The sequence below is a fragment of the Anguilla anguilla genome, chromosome 11 (genome assembly GCF_013347855.1).
Source record: "Anguilla anguilla isolate fAngAng1 chromosome 11, fAngAng1.pri, whole genome shotgun sequence".
Taxonomy (NCBI): domain Eukaryota; kingdom Metazoa; phylum Chordata; class Actinopteri; order Anguilliformes; family Anguillidae; genus Anguilla; species Anguilla anguilla.
Genome location: NC_049211.1, coordinates 24,321,662 through 24,343,257, shown reverse-complemented (window position 1 = coordinate 24,343,257; position 21,596 = coordinate 24,321,662). Strand labels below are relative to the sequence as shown.

Below are 21,596 nucleotides of genomic sequence, written 5' to 3'. Positions count from 1 at the left end.
CTAACAGAGTGTTTGTGTCAAAGGCAAACACACACACACACACACACACACACACAGAAAGATATACATAGCCTATAGCAGTATTTATATCCTTGCATGGAATTAGAGCTTCAAATAGCTTTGTGTAAATCCTGAAATTTACACAATGTTATTTTAATCCTGAAAAAATATCCAAAATCCTAAAAATAAAGAAAATGTCTGCAGGTTGGCTGGCAGTGTGTAGTAGTGTTTAGTGATCATAATTATGTTGCATTTGAAGATAAAGTGGAATACAGATGTTTTCACCCGGCAAAACATTCTACAAATGTTCAGATACAAATAAAAATCTTTTGTTAAACAGGCGTGGAAATGATTTCTGCTTTGTACACAAGGGCAGTTCTTAAATTACAGAGCTGCTGGGCCTTAAATTAGACACAGATCCATCTTCCACAAGTTAGCTTACTTTCCACCATAGGTTCACTTCTAATTTGTCAATTTTGTGAATCGTTTTATTTTTTTCCAATGTTAAATGAATGTACCGATGACACGTGTCCTTTTCGGTCAAAATGACAGCACAATATTAAAATTCATGAGTCAACTCCCAAGTGGAAAAGACCTACTCCTGGCTCCTATGTGTCATGAACATTTTACATTAAAATGACTGTACATTTAAATATGCTTTAAATGTGTAACAGTCATTTGCAGATTTGTGCAGATTTCTGTTGATGAAATTATGTTTTGATATGCAAAGGGTATTGAATGAAAACATGAAAGCTTCCACGAGGTTAAGAACACCAATTCCATTCATTTAAAAAAAGACAAAATACAAAATCCAGACACTTTTTACATGAGCAATAACAATTTTCAAGTGCAAATACCATTATCGACTCTATGATAAATCATAGCAAACTCTTATTTAAAAAAGCAAAAGAAAAACAAAACAAACCCAAAAAAAAAACATCCATGTGTTCAGTTTCAGAGAGAAAAGGATGAGGGGGATCTTTTGAGTTTGCAGGGAAATGGCATGAATAGAAGGTGTGGGGGGAGGGAGTCGAGGCAGGAGTCGGGGGGGGGGGGGGGGGGTTGTTGAATGGTGATATGTAGGAAGAAATAACCAAAAACAAAGCAGATATAAATACTGGAAGCAACAAGAGAACTTGAAGGTTGGCCTTTTGAACATTCAAAAGAATACATCAATGGCATTCCTACTATAGCTTCTCTGCTAATGGGTGAGCATGACAAGGACAACCATCTGTGCCTCTACTGAAATGTCTGTCCAGGAGTCCAACATCCTTGCCTCTTTTTGTCTTTGAACCACCAATCATTACACGGATCACTGGCTGGTGATGTAGTTGTACCTGTGCACCACCCAGAGTTACATCTTCTGTATTCACAATGAAAACAACGATCTGGCGTAAAGTACTAACTGACTCCTGAAAGTGAGAAAGCAAATACTGAACAAGTACAGAAATCAATGTTCTGTTCAAAGGGCATCTCAAAAACAATTACAGAGGGAGTCGTTCTCAAAATATAACTGGTGTCGATTCAGAAATACATTTATGTACATTACATTGTTGATTATTCAATCTTTTTTGTGAATTTCAGTGTAAGGGATGCAAGATTTCTTTTCTTTTTTAAAAGGCAAAATCAAAAACTAGTCACTATATCTTATAATTACTCCTAAGAATAAATTCTTTCAAAACATAAAATTAAGACATTCCATTATACAGTTTTGGCAGTTTTAAATATTGTTCTTGGTTTTTTTATGCACAGAAAAGGACATATGGAGACTAAATTCATTGCACATACAACAAAGGTAGGGTGACAAGTCTTGATCTAGTGCACAAGATAATCATTTGTCCTGCCATGGGGGGCAGTCTTTGGAAGAGCTGGTTTTAACGGGACAGACTATTTTTGAGATATAGGGAAGGGGAGAAGTTATGTCTTTGGAATTAGGGAGTGAGGGGGGCAAGGAGGGCAGTACGTAGTTTAGGATCGTGCTCCGGGGAAGTCAACCCTCGGGCACAACCCTCGTCTAAGTCCGTTCGTCAATTACAACATTCACTGAAAACAACGAAACCGGTTTACCATAGAAAGAGTTTCCTTTCTCAGCACGCAAAATAAACTCGTTAGTACGGTCCTGGGATCGTAGCTTGACCGTCCTCGATAACTGACCTGCGTACGTGTGCCAGAATCCGGTCTATCCTTTAATCGCCACTTTAAATGCAACCTTTCATAACAACGATGCTTTTTCCCTCGTGAAGAAACAGGAGGGGGGGGGGGTCCTCCTGAGGGAAGGAGGCTAAAACGCAAGGTCAAAAGACGAGATCGAAGTTTTAAAGTGACCTTTCGGAGCGAGCAGCAAAGACGTCTCTCGGCCTCTTTCACAGTGTGGAGTGCTATGACAGCACTGCTCCCACACATACAGCTCTGTTTTCTTTTCCCAAAGATTTTCTCATTTTATGTTCGAAAAAAAAACAAACAAAAAAGAACAATCCTATATTTTTTCGCTTTGATAAGTTAGTTAATTGGAATATAAAATAATTGTTCTAAAAGTAAGCAACAGACAATAATACAACACAAACGAACCGAACAGATACAAGAAATCAACTGTTTTAACAGCAATATCTTAATAAGAAAATTGCTCTAAGAGCTCGTAACATTTGGCTTTGAATGCTATGAAATGAAAAAAGACCCTACTTTAGGAGAGAATGGTAGAGGTCATAGAATGTTATAAAATTATTAAAGGATAAATGAGTTGGGATTTGGTAAGAGCTGGAGCTGGGCCCAAACTGGTGGCTGTATATCCATAATAAGCCACTCTTTTAGGGAGGCCTGTTCTCACTTGCCAGGTGTAGATCCCATTCATAGGGCTTACCAAATGGCCACTACATTCATCTCTTAATATTCATAATTCATAATAATTCATCACTGCTTGGTTGGCAGAGTATTCCTAAATGTTCAATGAAAAGAAAAGCACTTTGCTTCTCCCTCACCCTGGCTAAGCAAGACATTTCTTTTGAAATGTTTAATATTCCCTTATTACTGTAATAAGAGATTATTGGGACAGTGGATCCATCTGCAAATAGCAGCCAAATGCTCAGTGGGGGGGTTTCTTCTCAGGAAGGAAAAATAATGAAAACAAAAACAAACAGACAAACAACATATAAACACAAATATTCATACGGGACGCAAAAGTCTAACCAAGTCTACGTGTGATGTGATTTTGATGGGCGAAGCTCTGCTGTGAGTGGCAGATTGGAGGGAGGGAGGAGCGGGAGAAAAAAAACAAAGCCAAACATGAAAGTCTGCATAGTGAAGTATGTTTTCAAAGTTGCTGGAGAAAGTAAAAGTTTCGTGTTGTCTTGTTGCTAGGAGCCCTGCAGGTATGGGGCGGGGCCTGGTGGCGTTGGGGGAGGGCGGGGCTTGGGGACTACTTGTATGGCCGCAGGAATTCTGAGACTTTGCTGCTGATGAGGCGTATGAAGGAGCGGGGCAGCATCTCGTTGGACTCCCTGGTCGTGTATTTGAAGTAGTTGAGTGGGTGGGCCAGCACATCGAACAGGGTCTTTATCAACTTTTTGTCCTGCAGAGAAAAGGAGAACCAGCAAACACCTGAGAACAGCGTTCAGACTTTTCTGTGTGCAGTACAACGCGGCCATTTTAAAAGTTAGAGGGTCTCCTTTGCTGTTTTTCTTCACATTGCACAGAGTGACCCAGGAAGACAATACATGCACTGACTAAGACAACATAAAATAACAGGAAGAGAAAATGTTTAGTTTGAAGTCCATTCACAAATAGTTTAATGTCTGAGAGAGGTAGTGTTTGGTTGATGTTATGCTGTTGTCACTCTATAACAGGAATTATTAATGAGTTTAAGGGCCTTGGTTTATTTATACAGTGTTTGATGATGTTGAGGTGTAGATACTATATTTTGATTATATTAAGTGTGTAAACACAGTGGGATAGTATTGTTTTGGATGGTTGGTCTTTGCATTTTGTTGCCTTAAGTTCTCACCTTGAGGATTTTTTGGTGATTTTCAGAGGCGGAGTCTTCCATCCCTCACAATGTTTTCCACCAGCTGTTCATAGTCCTCTGAAACATAAAAACAAAGCATTGACATTCCCCAAACCACATCTACTGACATGACAAATTCTACTGCCATATATCTAAGCCACTGTTAAACCGATATAAAATGCAGATTTCTTTCTAAAACCTGGTACATGTTTGGGTGAGTATAATCACTTCAGATCAGGCCTTGCTGACTGTTCTCTGGTAGATTTTGTGTGAAAGTGTGTGTAGAGCTGGGAATTCCTCTGAATCACGGTCCTTATGCTGCATAGTTCAGGAGGTACTGTAGTTGCCTATTAGCAATCTAAACAAGAAACAGGAAAGCAAGCTGGCTTCCAAAGTAGAATAAATACTTTTAGAGGTAGCAACATATAAAACAGGCTAAAACAGGCAAAAATTATATTATTATTTGTTATATTATTTGCTTTCTAAGTTGTTACGTATCTACTATTATCTGCTTTCATAATTTTCATAAATATTTGGTCAGCAGCTATTCCTGTGTTAAAATACAAGGATTAAGTTTGTTATGAGCTGTCAATCAACAGTGAAATAGCAAAGGAAATTGTGGTTTTATCTGGAAAAGTATTTTTCCAGAAAGTTTTACATTAAAAAGCCTCAAACCTCAAATAAAGGGGGCTTAATTTTGTTAGACAGAACAAAAATGAACATAACCCAGATACAGTGCAAGATTCATGACTGCCAGAGATTCATTTTCTTTGGAAAATTGGCTGAATTGTCATTCTTGTGGTCTGAAAAACCTTATTTTCATTTAGGCATTTTGCCATTTTGATTTCTCGTGAATCGTGAAATGAATAAAAACAAATCTTAAAATTGGACTAGTTTCACAGGATAAACATTTTCTATATTGTGCATTTAACATTTATATTTTTAGTTTTTGCTGTGAAATATATTTATCATATTTCCCAGCAATATCTGAAAGTGGCAATGACATAGATTTGCCCATATATTTTGTGCAGTATTGCAATATACAAAAAATATATAATTTGAATTCATATATTTCATCTCCATATTGTGACAGACGGCAGGAATTGGTAGTGGAGAACAGGTACCTGGCAGCACGTTGGCTCCACCCCCGAACCACGGAAGGTGTTCCGGCAATAATCAGACGCACCGGTCGGTCATTACGCATTCAAGGCTCGGGAATAAAGCGAGAGCCGAAACATGAGGTAATTGCAAAGGACCGTGAGGGAAACGCGTTTGGTGAGGAGAGAGAGAGAGAGAGAGAGAGAGAGAGAGAGCATTGCGAAATATCAGATTGAATTACTGTTGTGACCTGGACTGCCTGACTACCCGCTTGTGTATCGACTCGTTTTGTTTGAGAACCCGGCTTTGGATTTGGACTTTAGATTTGGACTTTGGATTTGGACTTTGGAATACAGATACGGATTGTGGAATTGGACTGGTTGCCTGATTTCCCCCCTTCCCCTTTGTGAGTTTCCCCCAATAAACTTTCCTTGTTTAATTATACTTTGTTTGTGTGTTTTAGTTATTCAACTTGTGACGTGGAAACCCCACACCCCTGGTTCTGCTACAATATATTGAATGACTAGAAGTAGAATGGTTCTTTTCATTAAAAGCAATGCCTACAGGTCTGAGAGAGCCATATTGGGTCAGATCAGGTCAGAAGTGTTCCTACTCGGATGTGAGTTATGCTGCTGTGGAGAATTTCCACAGTGCCTGTTAATTCAGCAGGCTTTTTTTCTTTGGACTGAATAGAGAATCAGAATATAATAAGCCTGGGGTACAGAGAGAAAGCGTGGGATGGCTATAATTCAATTCAATTTGTCTAGCTGTATTTGTATAACTTGTTTCAGGCACTGTCACAAAGATACTTCACAGGGAAATGTGAAATAGACTAGACCTGAACCCTCAAATAACCAACTAGCCATGTAAAAAAAACACACACACAAATCCCTTCTGACCGTAAAAGTGGTGTGGTGTTCATTGTCACATTCAGGGTGGGCGTAGGTGTGCAGGTGCATTCCACGTTGGTGGGGTAGTTTCCTGGATAGTTGGGCGACTCAATATAGCCAGTAAACTCGCCCATCTCTCCCCCACACTCCCTATCTGCGACACACACACATACATACACACATATGACACAGGAGGGTGTGACACCAGTTAACAAAACAGGAATAAAACAGGCACCCTCAAACATGGACTGGTAAAGCGTGATGTGTAGAAGACAACATTTTGACATTACTTTACAAGTATTTATCGAGTCTCAAGGTATGGTAATGTTGAAATATTTTCTACTACTCTCTGAATTGTACCACAGGAATAAACCACAGCAACCCATGTCTTCTGTGCAGGCCTAGAGTAATAATATAATTCCCACATCCAGAAATACATATATATAGCAACATGCTATAGAAGTGTGTATTAAACAGCTTTGATATGTGCCAATGAACGGGGTGTGGTGGTGAAGTCTGACAGCATGTGTGTGAGGCACTCACTCTTGCATTGGGAGACAGAGGTGGCTCCATCGAATTCGGTAGTGATGTTGCCAGGGCAGGAGATGCAGTAGTTCTGCCGGAACTCAGTCTGGTATGTGCCAAGAGGGCAGCGAATGCACCGATGAACCGTGGTGTTGTAGTAATGCCCAGGAGAGCACTGGACTGCAGGCAGAACACACACGCACGCACGCACGCACGCACATGCACACACACACACACACACACACGCACACACACACACACACACGCACACGTGAGACATCAGCTAGCCATCACATGTCATTCTCAAAACATTTCCTTAATACATTCATTACAGGAGCATTATCTTATTACCCCACAACACAGAGTTCCCTGTTAACTGGACACAATATGATTCAGTATAATTTTAACTCACACCTCTATACAAGAGATGTAAATACTGTACATGATGAATGTAGAGCATATCTTTTCTCTTGCTAAGAGACAGTGCCCAGAGTTATGTCCTTTGTTATGGATAGCAATGTGTGACTATATTCAAACATATCAGTGCTGCGTTTACCACATAAATTGAATACATTAGAAACATTTCAATTTAGCAAGCTAATACTAAAAGGCTTATAACTGCTGTTGTTTTTACAAGTTACAACAGTCAATCTAACTTCATATTATCTACTGCAGCTTCCGACTGGCTGTACTGTAGATCAGAATGAAGTATATGCAAGATAATAATCCACAGTACTGGGAGGCCACACAGCGAGGCTGATCCAGTCTGGTGTGTTGGGTCGCTCACCTTTGGCCTCACAGTCGTGGAAGGAGCTGGCCCCTTCACGTTTGGTGCTCAGCCCCCCTCCACAGGGGAAGCAGAGCGTTCGGCCCGGGTCAGGCTGGTAGGAGCCCTGCGGGCACGGCTGGCAGGGCTTAAACCCGTCACTGGAGTAGTACCCCGTCGGGCACTGGCCTGCATTCGGAGAAGCAAATGGTTCAAAGTTCGGAAAACAAAGCACGGTCCTCCAGTTGTCTACTCACTATAATGGTCACGTACAGTGACTAGATAACAGTGTGTATTCAGTGAGCTGCTGTGGGATAGAGCACTCTTTGCTGTGTTCTTTTGAAATTAAACGGTTGAAATATCACAATTTCCCCAAGGGAGACATCAAACTGAACAATGAAACAGGTCACAGGTTCCAAGGGCATTTGTATTTATAAATATGCATGAAGCACTGAATCCCATAAAACACTCTGTCCATAAGTGTCCTAAACATCAATTCAGAAAATTCAAGGACAACACTGACATGAGTAACAAAAGTGACATCTGTGTCTCTAACGGGATGAGTGATTGCAAATTAATTTGAAGAAATGAGAAGGAAACAGCGCCATCTATAGGCTATGCAGCCTACCTGCACAGGATGTGATGTTGCGGGCACTGACAGGGCCGTGCCTAGTTATTTGTGCACAATCAGCATGCACCATATGTAAAACATACAACTAATAATTTGTCCAGTGTGGAAATGTGCTTTTTTCCATGCGTAGCTGACCTAATCAACAAAGAAAATGGGGGAAGAGAACAACATTTAAATGTAGCACTGAATTTAAAATCCAGGTTCAACTGAAGCTGCATCTACGGGCAGATCTGTGACGGTACAATTGTGTCCAAGACGAAAGGTACTGTTAGCCACAGCCCTGAGGTTAAGTCACGAACAGAAAGTATGGTACTACCAGGCTCAACCACCAGTCCTTTAAGATTTTTGAGCCTGTGAGCTTAAGGAATCCCCTTTAACACTGTAACCTGATTGTTTATAGCATTGATTGTGCTATTAAGTCTGACTACACGCTTGTCTCGTGGGCTTCCTTACTGCTGTGGACTGGAGCTTGTTTGACACTACAAAGAACAGGGATTTGGTTCCATTTCTTTAAAAAAAAAGAAAAGAAAGAGGAGTGTAGGTTTTATTTAATTTAAAATAGCTGTTTTCATTCATTTTATGTTTTAACTGTACTGATGCTGGAACTGTTTCAGGCTGACGCGAGGTTTGCTGATCTGAATAACCCCAGCCATCTATCGATAAAGTTAGCGAATGATATTCAAAACGCATATTCAGAAGACGAGTTAGTCTTTTTTACGCTCGCAATTTGAACCATAAAACAAACAACAACAAAAAAAAACAGGGTCAGATCCTCAGAACTATGCTGGGTTTCTGCCATGTCTTTTGGAAATTCTGTGTTATTCAGAGGTACTTCATGGTGCTGTGGGTTCAGCGTATAGACAGCAGTCACCTGGAGGTTCATTGGCTCAGTTCTGGCATTTGCACATTTGCTAATTGTGATGGGTAGTACATTGGGACTAATCTGTAATATTGATAATGACTATAATGAGATAAATGGTATTGGATTGTAAAGTAATCCCTAGCGATCTTTATTTTGATACTTGAATGATTCTGCTTTTATAAATATATATATGTATATGTAAGTAATGTTTCTTTTTTTTCTTTGGCCACGTTTGTCGGAACAAGAGAGCCGACAGTGTTTGTAAAGCTTCACATATCAATGGTACCCATCCCTGACCTGTCTTGGGGGTGAAAGGTGAGCGGGATCGGACTGAGAGATCTAACTCAGACGGACCTCAATACAGGCACACAGAAACAGACTGTAAATAATCTCGGGCTTCCAGTCTTTTTTAATTATTATTTTTCATAATTGTACAACTAATAAATGATAAAAATGGCAACCAAAGTTTTTTTTTTTGCTTGATTTATTTGCGTGAAACAACTTTAATATAATGTCAGTTCCAATTCATTTTCTATTTTAATTTGTGTTAATTATGAATCTGTGGTGTGTATCTTGGAGGGTTATTTTGGAGTGTAAAGGGAACTATATTGCAATCTGAAACTTTATGCCTCAGGCTTGGTGAGTTCCTACCAGTCGTTTCCTGTGCTTGGGGCTGTTTATTCTGGTGTGGCATGAGGGTGCACTGAGAGTCATGTAAGAGAGTCGGATCTTCAGTCTGCTGAATTCCTGTGTAGGTTGTGGCTTTGTTCTGTGGTAAGTTGTAAACTATCAAAAGAGAATGTCACCTCAGAATGTGTTCAGTGTGTGATGCGGTGCTAAGTTCCCCCCACTCTGGAATCCTACAACATAAATATTACGAGTACAAAGCAATATTTTAATTCTCACACGTGGAAAATATTGCACTCCTATCATTCAGTGGAATTGTAAGGCCGTGGATAAGCGCTTTGTCTTTGCAGTGTTTCTGTAGAGTGAGCAGATATCTCGAAACAACCAGCTGACACAAGGATTTGTCCTCTGACTGGTTTATTCCTTGGGAAAGGTACGGATAGGCTGTTACTCCAATTTACACTGCACCGCTTAGCTGTAGCTAAGCTTCTCCCTGGAAGGCTAGCTATCTTACATTCAACAAGAATACCAGTACACTGCTACAGCGTCTTCACGCCATTTTTTCTCTTTTCTTCCCTTCCACACTGCGCCACCTCCTCTCTCTAAATTTCTAATTTACGGGGAAGGTCTTCAAGAATATTTTGGACTTTGCAGAAAACAGTTTGATTTCATAATTTTATTGAATTTTAAAAAGTGGTATGTATAAAATTGAATGAACATTTTGGAGGATTTTACCATCCCATGAATCCAGATTCCTACTGTGAAAACACATTTTCATGAATACCTGGGAAGCCGGACTTTAAATATCTAGTTGAGTTTAATTATTTGATTAGATTATTTTATGTAATTTTTAAGAACGGCGTGCATTTATCTTTATTGTCATTTTGGAATTTTTGATACTCCATTGTAGAGCGAGGAGTCTCTGGGGAGGGGAGTGGGGACGGTATGGAATAATGGATAATAAACAGATAATAATCTAACCTCACTCTCAAGTGTGCTGTTTATTTTCAATGAAATAATACTTTTTTAACATGTCTCAAAGTAGGCTAGCCACGGCTACTATTTTATCGACGACATTTTGAGAAAACGTGACCTACTTAGCCAACGTATATCAGCACATTGTATTTCATGCAGCCGTTACTACAAGTCACGGTAAAGAAATCCGCATCTAAAACAACCCACTTTGGGAAATGTACTGAAATGAAATGGCCACATGAAACACATTCTTTCAAACTAAATTGTGTGAAATAAAATCGAAACAAAAACATTTTATGAAAAATAGGGAAATAAAGTGTTTGGTTCTTTGGCTATTACATATTCTGTAGGGAAATTCTATAAATGCCCCGACCCCCCGGTCACCAACGTCCAGCCCCCCATGTTCTTAAGGCATGCTCTTAAGGCCTGCCTTGGCTACTTTGAGACATGTTTTTTTTTTTTTAACTTGTTATTTCATTGAAAATAAACAGCACACTTGACAGTGATGTTCGATTATTATCCATTTATTATCCATATTTCCATACCGCAGTTCAGTGAACGAATCACTGAACTGCGAACGATAGTCAGTCAGTGTGAACTACCAGTTCACGTTCGCGAACGAATCGTTTCATGAAGTGATTCAGTACACTTCGTTCACCCAAAAGATTCATTCTTTTGAACGAATCGTTCGCGAACAACACAACACTAGAGTTCACACGTGAAGCAAGGGATAAGTCGGAAGACATTATGGAACGAATAACTGCGCTTCTTTTTCTTTTACAGGCGACAGTAACTGTTGTCAACACAGGTAAAATATTTATGTATTCCTGTAGCCTACGTGATGTTAATTTTAACTTAGCCTATAGCTATTGATTTATGATCGTTTGAATAAATCACCAGCTTGGTTGAAAGCAAACCACCCACTTGACAGCGGTGGATGTTTGTGCGGGTAAAAAAGCCCTCCAGTTGGTAGAAACGGATTGATTTAGCGAATTTGTAATTAGCCTACGTTACTTGTTTTCATGTGAATGTCTTATGTATAAAAAAAAACTTCGGCAAACTTCTGATGGAGCCTATAGGCCTACGTCAGCGAAATCATAGCGGCTCCCGTTATACTGAAATATACTGAATTTCAGCTCATTTTAACCATACAACACAACGTTTCCGCTGGTAAGGTTTTGCCGCGGCGTGGCGGATCCTAACTCTGTTCGGGCAAGTGGAATGCTTCATGCAGTTGTCTGATCGGGCAAGTAACAAATAAATGTAATAAATATGTAACGTTATCATGAAAATAAACAGAATTAAAAAAAAAAAAAAAAACGTACAAAATGGTGATTTTTCCCCATGAAAACGAAAGTGAAAGTGTTTATTTTTAAGGTTTTGTGAATGTAGTGAGCTAGCAAAACTGAGAGTTAGGCTACAGTTGCTACAGCTGACAAAGAGGGCTGCATTCTAATGACGATTATGATTATAACGAGAGGAGCAGTCTCACAAGCTGCTGCAGTGTCCAGAAATGAATACAGATAAAAATAGCTAATAAAAAATACATTGATCAAGCATCTAAGTTAGTTAGATAATTTTTGTATCATGCTTCTCAGTAGAATTAGAATGTAACAGAACAGAATCTTTAAAGCCATTTTTCTCACTTTTTCCTTTTTTTTGCATGGACAATGCATGTAAACTCTGTCATTGAGTGTGAGAGAGACAGAGAGAGAGGGCTTTGAATGTGGACCCAGCTCAAATTATATTGTTAATTAAAAAGAGAAAACATTCTAACTAAGTACTATTTTGTCATGGTAATTGAGTTAATTTAGCAAAAGAGTGTCCCTTTTAAAGTGCTATATGCCAACTCTCAGTTTTGCTAGCTCACTACATTCACAAAACCTTAAAAATAAACACTTTACCTTTCGTTTTCATGGGAAAAATCACCATGTTGTAGTATGGAAATGGAAGTAGTTGAATCACTCAAACATTTTTTTTTTTTTTTTTAATTCGCGCTGTTTTGGCGATTTGCCAACAACTTGCGGCCGCGACATCCGACGGGCTTCTCCAGGTCACCATTTTAATCAGATGTACTGTACCATTATAACAGTAGTTTTAGAATTTATATGGAATATTTATATAGAATAGTTAAAACTAATTAAAATTTAAACTAGTTAAAATTCATATTTCTGATATCATGAACTCAATTTAAACTAGTTCAAATTGGAATTTTTGATATCAATAATATAATTTTAACTAGGTGTAATTAGACTTGCGGCCGCGACATCCGACGGGCTTCTCCAGGTCACCATTTTAATCAGATGTATTGTACCATTATAACAGTAGTTTTTGAATTAAAAAAAAAAAAGAAAGGTAGGCACGTAGCCTACGTAGCTCAACTGGAACAGGTTCCGCTTCGGCTCAAACAAACACTGTTTATTTTCAGATAACGTTACATATTTATCACATTTATTTTTTACTTGTCCGATCAGACAACTGCATGAGGTATTCCACTTGCCCGAACAGAGTTAAGATCCGCCAGTTGTCATCACCGAATGATGGTTAACGCCAGTTTACCATCAGTGCTTCAGATGGGCAGGAGCTGTCGGGACTTGTATATGAGTACCGACTCTTCTTTTGATTACATTACATTACATTACAGGCATTTAGCAGACGCTCTTATCCAGAGCGACTTACACAACTTTTTATTTTTTTATTTTTTTTTTTACATAGCACTTTACATTGTATCCATTTATACAGCTGGATATATACTGAAGCAATGCAGGTTAAGTACCTTGCTTAAGCGTACAACGGCAGTGTCCTACCCGGGAATCGAACCTACGACCTTTCGGTTACAAGCGCAGTTCCTTACCCACTGTGCCACACTCCGTCCTACACACCTGATTACCAACATTAATTTATTTTAAACAGTATGTATTTAGAGGAGTAGGTACCGGCACTTATTTTGGTACAATTAAAACACTGGTTAACACTATGGTATTTTTGTAATATTTGAAGCGCCGCTACCTACCTTTTCCTTGTCTTTCGGTGGCTGAAGGAAAAAAAGTGACACTTTGACAGACCGTGCGACATTGGCGCGCTGCAAGTCTTCCGACCACCTCAGAAAGGAGCAAGCACGGAGCGCGCACGGCCTGTGCTCTTTTTGAAAATAAACATGTAGACGCCACAGTATGATATCAGAAATTAGATTTTAACTAGTTAAAACGCCAATTCTTGATATCGGAAATTCTTTTTTAACTAGTCAGATGTAAAGCGTTTTTCTCATTCATTTCAATCGGAGTTGGAATTTGACCTAGTAAAAATGGCCAATTTCTGATATCAGAAAATCAATTACTGATATCAACAATATAATTTAAACTAGTTAAAATTCCTATTTCTGATATCATGAATTCAATTTAAACTAGTTCAAATTGGAATTTTTGATATCAATAATAGAATTTTAACTAGGTGTAATTAGACTGTCCAATTTTAACTAGTTAAAATACAATTCTTGATATCAAGAATTCCTATTTTAACTACTTAAAATTCAATTCTTGATATTAAAAATGAAATGTCCCATTGAAATGACGTTTTGTTCACTTTGATATTTTAAGTAGCCTACAATTAACGCTAGTTTAAAATTTAAATAAAACTATACCCCAAACCAATGTAAAGCAGCCTTTGAAAGAAACTAAAATACACCGGCGAGGACAGTGACTGTCAGGTAGCGTAACCACACGTCACAAGCACGAATGGTTTGTAGTCCTAAAGAACGGAAGTGAATTTTATTTTTTGAGCCATGGATTCCCTCGGAAGATTTCCAATGCTTTTTTCCCATAGGGATTTCGTTTTCTGCAGACGTTCTGCGACATAACATAATTAGAGGTGCGCGACCCTGAAAATACACTGAATGCCAACGTTATTAAATGAATAATTTGTATCGGCCTAATCATATACCGTAACCGTCATGTGATTAGGACTGAGGTTGGGAAACATCTAGCCAGGAAAAGGAACCAGGGAATGAGTGAATTATCACATGCATGAAGCCTTGATGAAGTAATGACATTTTATATCCAAACTGGCTACTGGTTGGCGGAGGCATACAACCGCGAGGCGGTATTTCTAGTTCTTCATGCCATGCATAGCTATTTCTGACATACTGTGGCTTAAAAGGGTAAATATCCCTCAAAATATGAATAGTGTAATTAAGAAAAATTATCAACTCATTAAAATTCTAGTATTGAAATTGTGGTTGGAACAAAAGCCAGCATGCACATTGGTCCCCCAGGGCCGAATTTGAGGACCACTGAACTAATAGATATTCCCAAATCTAAACAGAACAACATAGCAGCAGTCACCAAATTACTAATACCAATTTAGCACTTGAGTACGCACACTCCTTGCACAAAAATAAATATACCATTAAATCTACTCCCAGACTCTGTACTTTTGCCCCAGTCAGCCAGTTGATGTTGTTTCGTCACCTGCCTTAAAATTCGCCTACAATACAAGCAAGGAATAAGAAGTAATAAAAATGATTATTGTAATGCTGTGTGTGTGTAGTATAGTTGAATGACATCAATTGCTGTTAGAGGACATTTTACATGGAATATTACTCAAAGTTAAAATGCAAGTTAACAAGTCAAATTTCACCTCAAATGGAATCTACTTTACTTCAGAGACTATAAATTTGCATTTGCATCGTCTAATAAGCTATTACACATGTTACAGAAAAGATAGCTTTAGCATGGGGGAATCGTAATTTCCCTGGCATCAAATAAGTCCGGACCAAACGATCCTGGTGTGAAAGCACCCTCAAATAGGCTTTATTCCCGTCTCGCTTTCCCCGGGACATTGCTTCCCCTCCCCCAACTTCCCCTCGCTGCAGCCAGTAGTATGGAGCAGGATCACCTGACATCCAGAAGATGAAGAGACATGGGTCTCATATGTCGATTGGTGTCTGCTAGCGGCTAGACATTTTCTTCGCTAACTCGGTTTGGCTAGGCATGTCTGAAGGTTGAAGTTAAATCAAATTTGTCTTTTGAATTTATTGTATATAGTTTAACTGTTAAAATATAATTCAGCAACTCTTCTAATGAATGTTGGTATGTTTCCCCACAGGTTCACACTCAATCTGGACGTTTGCAACATTTATACACGGGAAGACCCAATTCCCAGAATTCAGTATTTTGGCATTTGTGGATGATCTTCAGGTGCTGTATTATGACAGCAACATCAAGAAAATTATCTCTCGAAGTCGACCAAGCTCCACAAAGGGAGTTGAAGATATTATTCTTTTAGGTGCAAACATTGTGATAGAAGACATTTACAGTGGCATGAAACGTCCCACACATGCAAGGTTCTTCGCCAATCAGACTGGAGGTGAGCTGAGTGCGGGCAGGTGTTCAGTTCAGGCCCCGTCCACCTTCAAAAGACCACACTACATTAAATGTCATTACACTATTATACAAAAGGGCCATGGTTTGTCCGTAGCGTGCCAGCTTGCCATACTGGTAAGTTTCCTGTTTGCTGACTCAGAGGATTGTTCAGAGATGGGATGACCCTATGATCTAAGTGAATTTTTGGAGAAAATAAGAATCTGTGATAAGGTTGTGTGACAAAAGCTACAGCTCAAATATAGTTGATGAAGCCCATATGCAAGTTGGCAAAGTGAGCCAGTTATATCATCTGCAGTAAAAAAAATATCCTAAATGTAGGGTAACGGTACATTCACAGAATCAATTACTAACACAGCCAGCAGTAAGAGGGCATTAAGACTGTTTCAGTGAATCAGTATTCAAAGTTTTGGTTTTGTGAGTAGACTAGACTAAATGTATTCTTATTATTTTATACCAAAGTCTGTCGAGAACATACTGTAGGTTGATGCTTGAAACTGCTGGCTTATTTGCCTTCCTATTTTTTCTTTGTTTTGAAGGAGTTCGTGTTCATCAGAAGCTGGGTGGATGTGTGCTGGACAATGACAAGTCCAGTCAGGTCATGATGTGGGATGCTTATGATGGAACAGAAGCGATACATTATGGCATGCATAATTACACAGTCAACCCTATATGGCCACATCTTACATGGATCACACAGTTAGCAGAGTTTGTTCAAATGGATTTAAGAACTATTTATCATCCTATTTGTATCCAAATACTGAAGTACTATCTGGAGAAAGAAAAGAACATTGTGCTTAGAAAAGGTAAGGATTATAACCTATAACATACACCTGACTAAAACGCATGTTCATTACACCCTGATATACTGTACAGTGTGGAATTACTGTACTGTTACATTTCCTGTGGCCAAGAAAAATTGTATCCCAATAGGTTTGGATTTAACTATATATTTTACCTTATTTTGTTACCTTAGTGTATGTTGTAGTTCTGATTGGTTTGGTAGGGAGGTGGTCTTTGGTCTGACCTATTGCTGGAGGGCCCAGACCTGCCCTTTATAGTTTTAATGATTTGTATGACCAGGCTGTTTTATCTTATTTTTTGTTATGTTTCATATGTAAATGATTTTCTGGGTAAATTGCAACTACCTTCTTCTTTCTGGGCTTCAGTGTCTTTGTATGTTGCAGTGCTGTGGATGTGAGGAAAGGTATATTTACTCGATAGCGCCGCATTCGGCTATATAAGGTCAAGCCCCCATCACAGCAATAACCTGTCATTTTTCTCACTAACTTTGTATATTTCCATCCCATGTGAGGAATCTCAGCTTCCCTGCGTCCCTGTATAACAGCTACTTCTCTGGCTGATGCACTGTTGTTTCCCCCCTCAGAGCGGCCCAGAGTCAGACTAATCCAGAAGACATGCAGGGAGACTGGAGTGGTGAAGGTGAGCTGTCTGGCCACTGGCTTCTACCCCCGGCACATCAACCTGACCATGCTGAGAGACGACCGTCCCATTTCAGGCGAGGAGCTCATTTTCTGGGAGGTGTTACCCAACGGAGACGGGACGTACCAGACAAGGAGAACCCTTAGTATCAGTTCGGAGATAGCGAGAGAGAAACACCGTTACACCTGCTCTGTCACACACCTTGCTCTGGACAACAAGCTGGACATCAACTGGGGTAATGCACGTAAATACTGTACATGTTCTGCAGCACATTATTGTATTATTGTGGAGTCAGTGGGACAGGGTGGAAGAACATTGTGTTTTGTGCAAGTGCATATTTGTAAAGTCTGCTACTTTCCATAAACCTTAACCAATTTACTTACTGATTTTGTCAATGTATTACACTGTTTTACAGAACCAGGTGAAGGTGCTGATGTTGCAGTCATCAGTTCTGTGGTTGTAGTGCTGGTTCTGGTTCTGGTTCTGATCTTTGCCATCCCTGCTTTTATCGTCTATAAGAAGAGACGCAGAGGTGAGGGCATAACCGGTATTTATGGGTATGTGTGGAATGGGGAAAGGGTGTAATATTGTTTTCCTAATAAATTTCTATTTTACAGGCATCTAGACCTCCTTTGGATACTTGTTTGCTAAAGGTAAGTGTCTAAATATTAATGTTTACAGAGGAGTATACTGTTCTGTCCCTTCTGAAGATGTATCACTGATGGTTTGTACTCTCAGTTTTAGAGTCTGAAGACCCAGCACTCCTCTATCATTTAGAAATCCTTTATTGTACCTGGTCAGGATGAGTAATTTTCTTTTTAGTATTCAATGGAATTGCAGACTCTGGTAATTATGGTTCTATTGCTATCAAATAGTCAAGTGCCTTACATTTATTGGTGCGTGTGTTTGCTGTAAAGTGGTATATGGAATCAAGTGCACTTCAATGGACATGCAGACCACCATCTGCAATTTCCACGACACTGTCAACATCCCATATGTGTATTATCTTATTAATATATTGTTTTCATTATTAGGGGGGCAAGCATCACAGGTGCTGGAGCCACTCTTGTTTTAGTTTTTGTTTTATTTGATGACTTTTCCTGCCAATGCAACTTAAATTCATGCATAGCAAAACTCACTGAACTTTGCACATCTGTAGAGCACTTTAACAGTAAAGGCCCTTGGGCTGCTGGTAGCTCGTCATGTTAAAGTACTGCTCCAATGCATGGATAGGCCCCATTGTCTGGTATTGTCTGGGCCATGCTAGCATCATCCAGGATGACAATGCCTCATTGTGCACCAGCAACCCCTGCTGGTTGGTCATTCGCTCTCACTTTCAGCTGCGCAATGCGTCTTCCTCCAATGGTATATCTGCTTAGACGTATTTTTGAATTTTGTGTAGAACACCAACTTCACAATTTCACTGATCTGGGCAGCATGTTCGTTAGCCTTTACCTACCTTACTTAAAAAATGGACCAGATCTATTGTGAATGCAGTTACTGAGAAAATTAAGTGCAATGAAATTAAGCTATTTTGCATTTGTGATTATCTGGTCACTCAAGTGTCATGATGGAAGCATTGCAAGTTAAATGAAATGCATTTGCCATCAAGTCTTTATGTGTTGCTTTCAACACATAACTTGTATTATTCAAGACACTTGCTGCTACTGCAACCCACTCAATATGAACATTGCCAATAAAGGGTAATTATCTGTTTAGTAGTAGCTGTGTTTCCCCCAGCAGAGGGCACTTCTTACTTGGTCAGTCTTACTTGAACAGAACAACAAAAGTCACGGCAAAGCAGCTTTTCCACCACATGGTACCGGCTCAACTCGACTTGATTCTATTGGTCTGCAGAGTTTTCACGTCATCTTTTGGTATCGCCTCAGCTCGCTTGGAACCTTGATGGAGGTGATACCAAAAAAAGTACCAGGTGCCAGGTACTATCCACAACTTTTACCCGATGGCAAACCAAAACTGTTGAGTAGAGTCGAGTTGAGCCGGTACCATGCGGTGGAAAAGCGGCTCAAGAGACACAGCACTAGCTACACGGAGAGAACTAGTTTAAAATATTAACTTTCAGTTCTGTTAAAAGATTTACAAGAACACAACTAAGTTTATCATTGGTTAATCATCTGCTTTTGCATGCTGCGGATTCCTTTTTGTGTTGTTTTGTTAGAACTTTGGCCAAGCCAGTGGACGATTCACCACCCATGAACAGTGAACTAGTGCTACAGAGGAGAAGACGGATCAGCACTTTTGTTTTGTTTGGATTTTGTTTTGTTTGGATTATCCAATTGTTTTGACTATATAGCTTTGTATATTTGCAGATTTAAATAGATCACTTCAAATACGTTTTTTATTTTTTTAATTGCAGTTTCCATCATTTTTAATGGAAAAATCAGATATTTAACTAATTCAATTAAGGTTAGGGTAATGAAAGTTGAGTCTGAGGGTTGAGGCAATTCACAGTTGTGTTCAGCAGCTTAAAGAAAGGTTAGGACATGGGTTTGTTTTTGATTTTGGATGAGACAAAAACCAAAAACCTCAACCATATTATTTTGCATTTGTATTATTTAATTCATGATTTTAGCTTTGTTTTTCATCAATTCTAAATGAGTAATTAGATGTTTTCAAAAGTACCTATGGTTTCAATTAAGTTTTAGGGCTCAAATTAGGGTTAAGAAAATTAGGAAAACAGCGAGTCTGAGGGTTTGAAAAATGAAATGAGTAACATTTACAAAGCATAAATCATCTGTTTTCATAGCTTACATTTTTTAAAATGTATTATTTTATGTAATAATCACAATAAAATTTTGATGCACTACTCATTACACTGTTTTACAGACCCAGCAACACCGGTGCCATTCTATGTTTGTAGTGTTAGTTCTGGGTCTGATCTTAGGCATCTCTGTGTTTGCTTCCTGTGAAGGGAAGACTGTTTAAGAGCCCAGGAAAGAGAGGTAGCATTTACAGGGTCATCATGACTTGACAAAGGGTGTTATTGTGGCCTCAAAGCGTTCCAAAAAAATGAAAAGATAACTGAATTGTGTTGGCCAGAGGTGGTTGTGGCACAAATAAACCAAACAGAGTGTTTGTGTCAAAGGCAAACACACACACACACAGAAAGATATACATAGCCTATAGCAGTATTTATATCCTTGCATGGTATTAGAGCTTCAAATAGCTTTGTGTAAATCCTGAAATTTACACAATGTTATTTTAATCCTGAAAAAATATCCAAAATCCTAAAAATAAAGAAAATGTCTGCAGGTTGGCTGGCAGTGTGTTGTACTGTTTAGTGATCATAATTATGTTGCATTTGAAGATAAAGTGGAATACAGATGTTTTCACCCAGCAAAACATTCTGCAAATGTTCAGATACAGATAAAAATCTTTTGTTAAACAGGCGTGGAAATGATTTCTGCTTTGTACACAAGGGCAGTTCTTAAATTACAGAGCTGCTGGGCCTTAAATTAGACACAGATCCATCTTCCACAAGTTAGCTTACTTTCCACCATAGGTTCACTTCTAATTTGTCAATTTTGTGAATCATTTTTTTCCAATGTTAAATGAATGTACTGATGACACGTGTCCTTTTCAGTCAAAATGACAGCACAATATTAAAATTTATGAGTCAACTCCCAAGTGGAAAAGACCTACTCCTGGCTCCTATGTGTCATGAACATTTTACATTAAAATGACTGTACATTTAAATACGCTTTAAATGTGTAACAGTCATTTGCAGATTTTTACAGATTTCTGTTGATGAAATTATGTTTTGATATTCAGAGAGGATTGAATGAAAACATGAAAGCTTCCACGAGGTTAAGAACACCAATTCCATTCATTTAAAAAAAGACAAAATACAAAATCCAGACACTTTTTACATGAGCAATAACAATTTTCAAGTGCAAATACCATTATCGACTCTATGATAAATCATAGCAAACTCTTATTTAAAAAAGCAAAAGAAAAACAAAACAAACCCAAAAAAAACATCCATGTGTTCAGTTTCAGAGAGAAAAGGACGAGGGGGATCTTTTGAGTTTGCAGGGAAATGGCATGAATAGAAGGTGTGGGGGGAGGGAGTCGAGGCAGGAGTCGGGGGGGGGGGGGGGGGGGGGTTGTTGAATGGTGATATGTAGGAAGAAATAACCAAAAACAAAGCAGATATAAATACTGGAAGCAACAAGAAAACTTGAAGGTTGGCCTTTTGAACATTCAAAAGAATACATCAATGGCATTCCTACTATAGCTTCTCTGCTAATGGGTGAGCATGACAAGGACAACCATCTGTGCCTCTACTGAAATGTCTGTCCAGGAGTCCAACATCCTTGCCTCTTTTTGTCTTTGAACCACCAATCATTACACGGGTCACTGGCTGGTGATGTAGTTGTACCT

At 39.0% G+C, this 21,596-nt stretch overlaps 3 protein-coding genes and 1 long non-coding RNA gene across 5 annotated transcripts in view; 2 read left to right on the top strand and 2 right to left on the bottom strand.

Annotated features, from left to right (window-relative positions):
- LOC118208021 (class I histocompatibility antigen, F10 alpha chain-like) overlaps positions 1 to 21,596 on the top strand; it is a 48,522-nt gene that overhangs the window by 10,109 nt on the left and 16,817 nt on the right. The window contains exon 8 of one of the 2 annotated variants that reach the window (XM_035382287.1): positions 19,369 to 19,545. The exons of the other annotated variant lie outside the window; for it this stretch is intronic. The gene's annotated coding sequence lies outside the window, so the exon portion shown is untranslated. Of the gene's footprint in view, positions 1 to 19,368; positions 19,546 to 21,596 lie in introns of those variants that run through there. 2 annotated transcript variants of the gene reach the window in all.
- On the bottom strand, positions 760 to 5,416 carry LOC118208035. Its single transcript, XR_004761498.1, has 2 exons — positions 5,346 to 5,416; positions 760 to 2,360 (listed from the first exon to the last, which is right to left on the bottom strand). It is a non-coding gene; the product is annotated as an uncharacterized LOC118208035 (long non-coding RNA).
- Positions 5,883 to 8,052, bottom strand: LOC118207987 (signal peptide, CUB and EGF-like domain-containing protein 3). Its single transcript, XM_035382226.1, has 5 exons — positions 7,905 to 8,052; positions 7,298 to 7,465; positions 6,529 to 6,690; positions 5,995 to 6,139; positions 5,883 to 5,889 (listed from the first exon to the last, which is right to left on the bottom strand). The coding sequence occupies exons 1-5, from the start codon at positions 7,975 to 7,977 to the stop codon at positions 5,883 to 5,885; spliced, it is 555 nt and encodes a 184-aa protein (XP_035238117.1). The 5' UTR covers positions 7,978 to 8,052.
- LOC118208019 (DLA class I histocompatibility antigen, A9/A9 alpha chain-like) lies at positions 11,051 to 19,545 on the top strand. Its single transcript, XM_035382282.1, has 7 exons — positions 11,051 to 11,179; positions 15,475 to 15,735; positions 16,289 to 16,555; positions 17,137 to 17,427; positions 17,608 to 17,724; positions 17,810 to 17,845; positions 19,372 to 19,545. Exons 1-6 carry the CDS (start codon positions 11,119 to 11,121, stop codon positions 17,815 to 17,817), a joined length of 1,005 nt encoding a protein of 334 aa, XP_035238173.1. The 5' UTR covers positions 11,051 to 11,118; the 3' UTR covers positions 17,818 to 17,845; positions 19,372 to 19,545.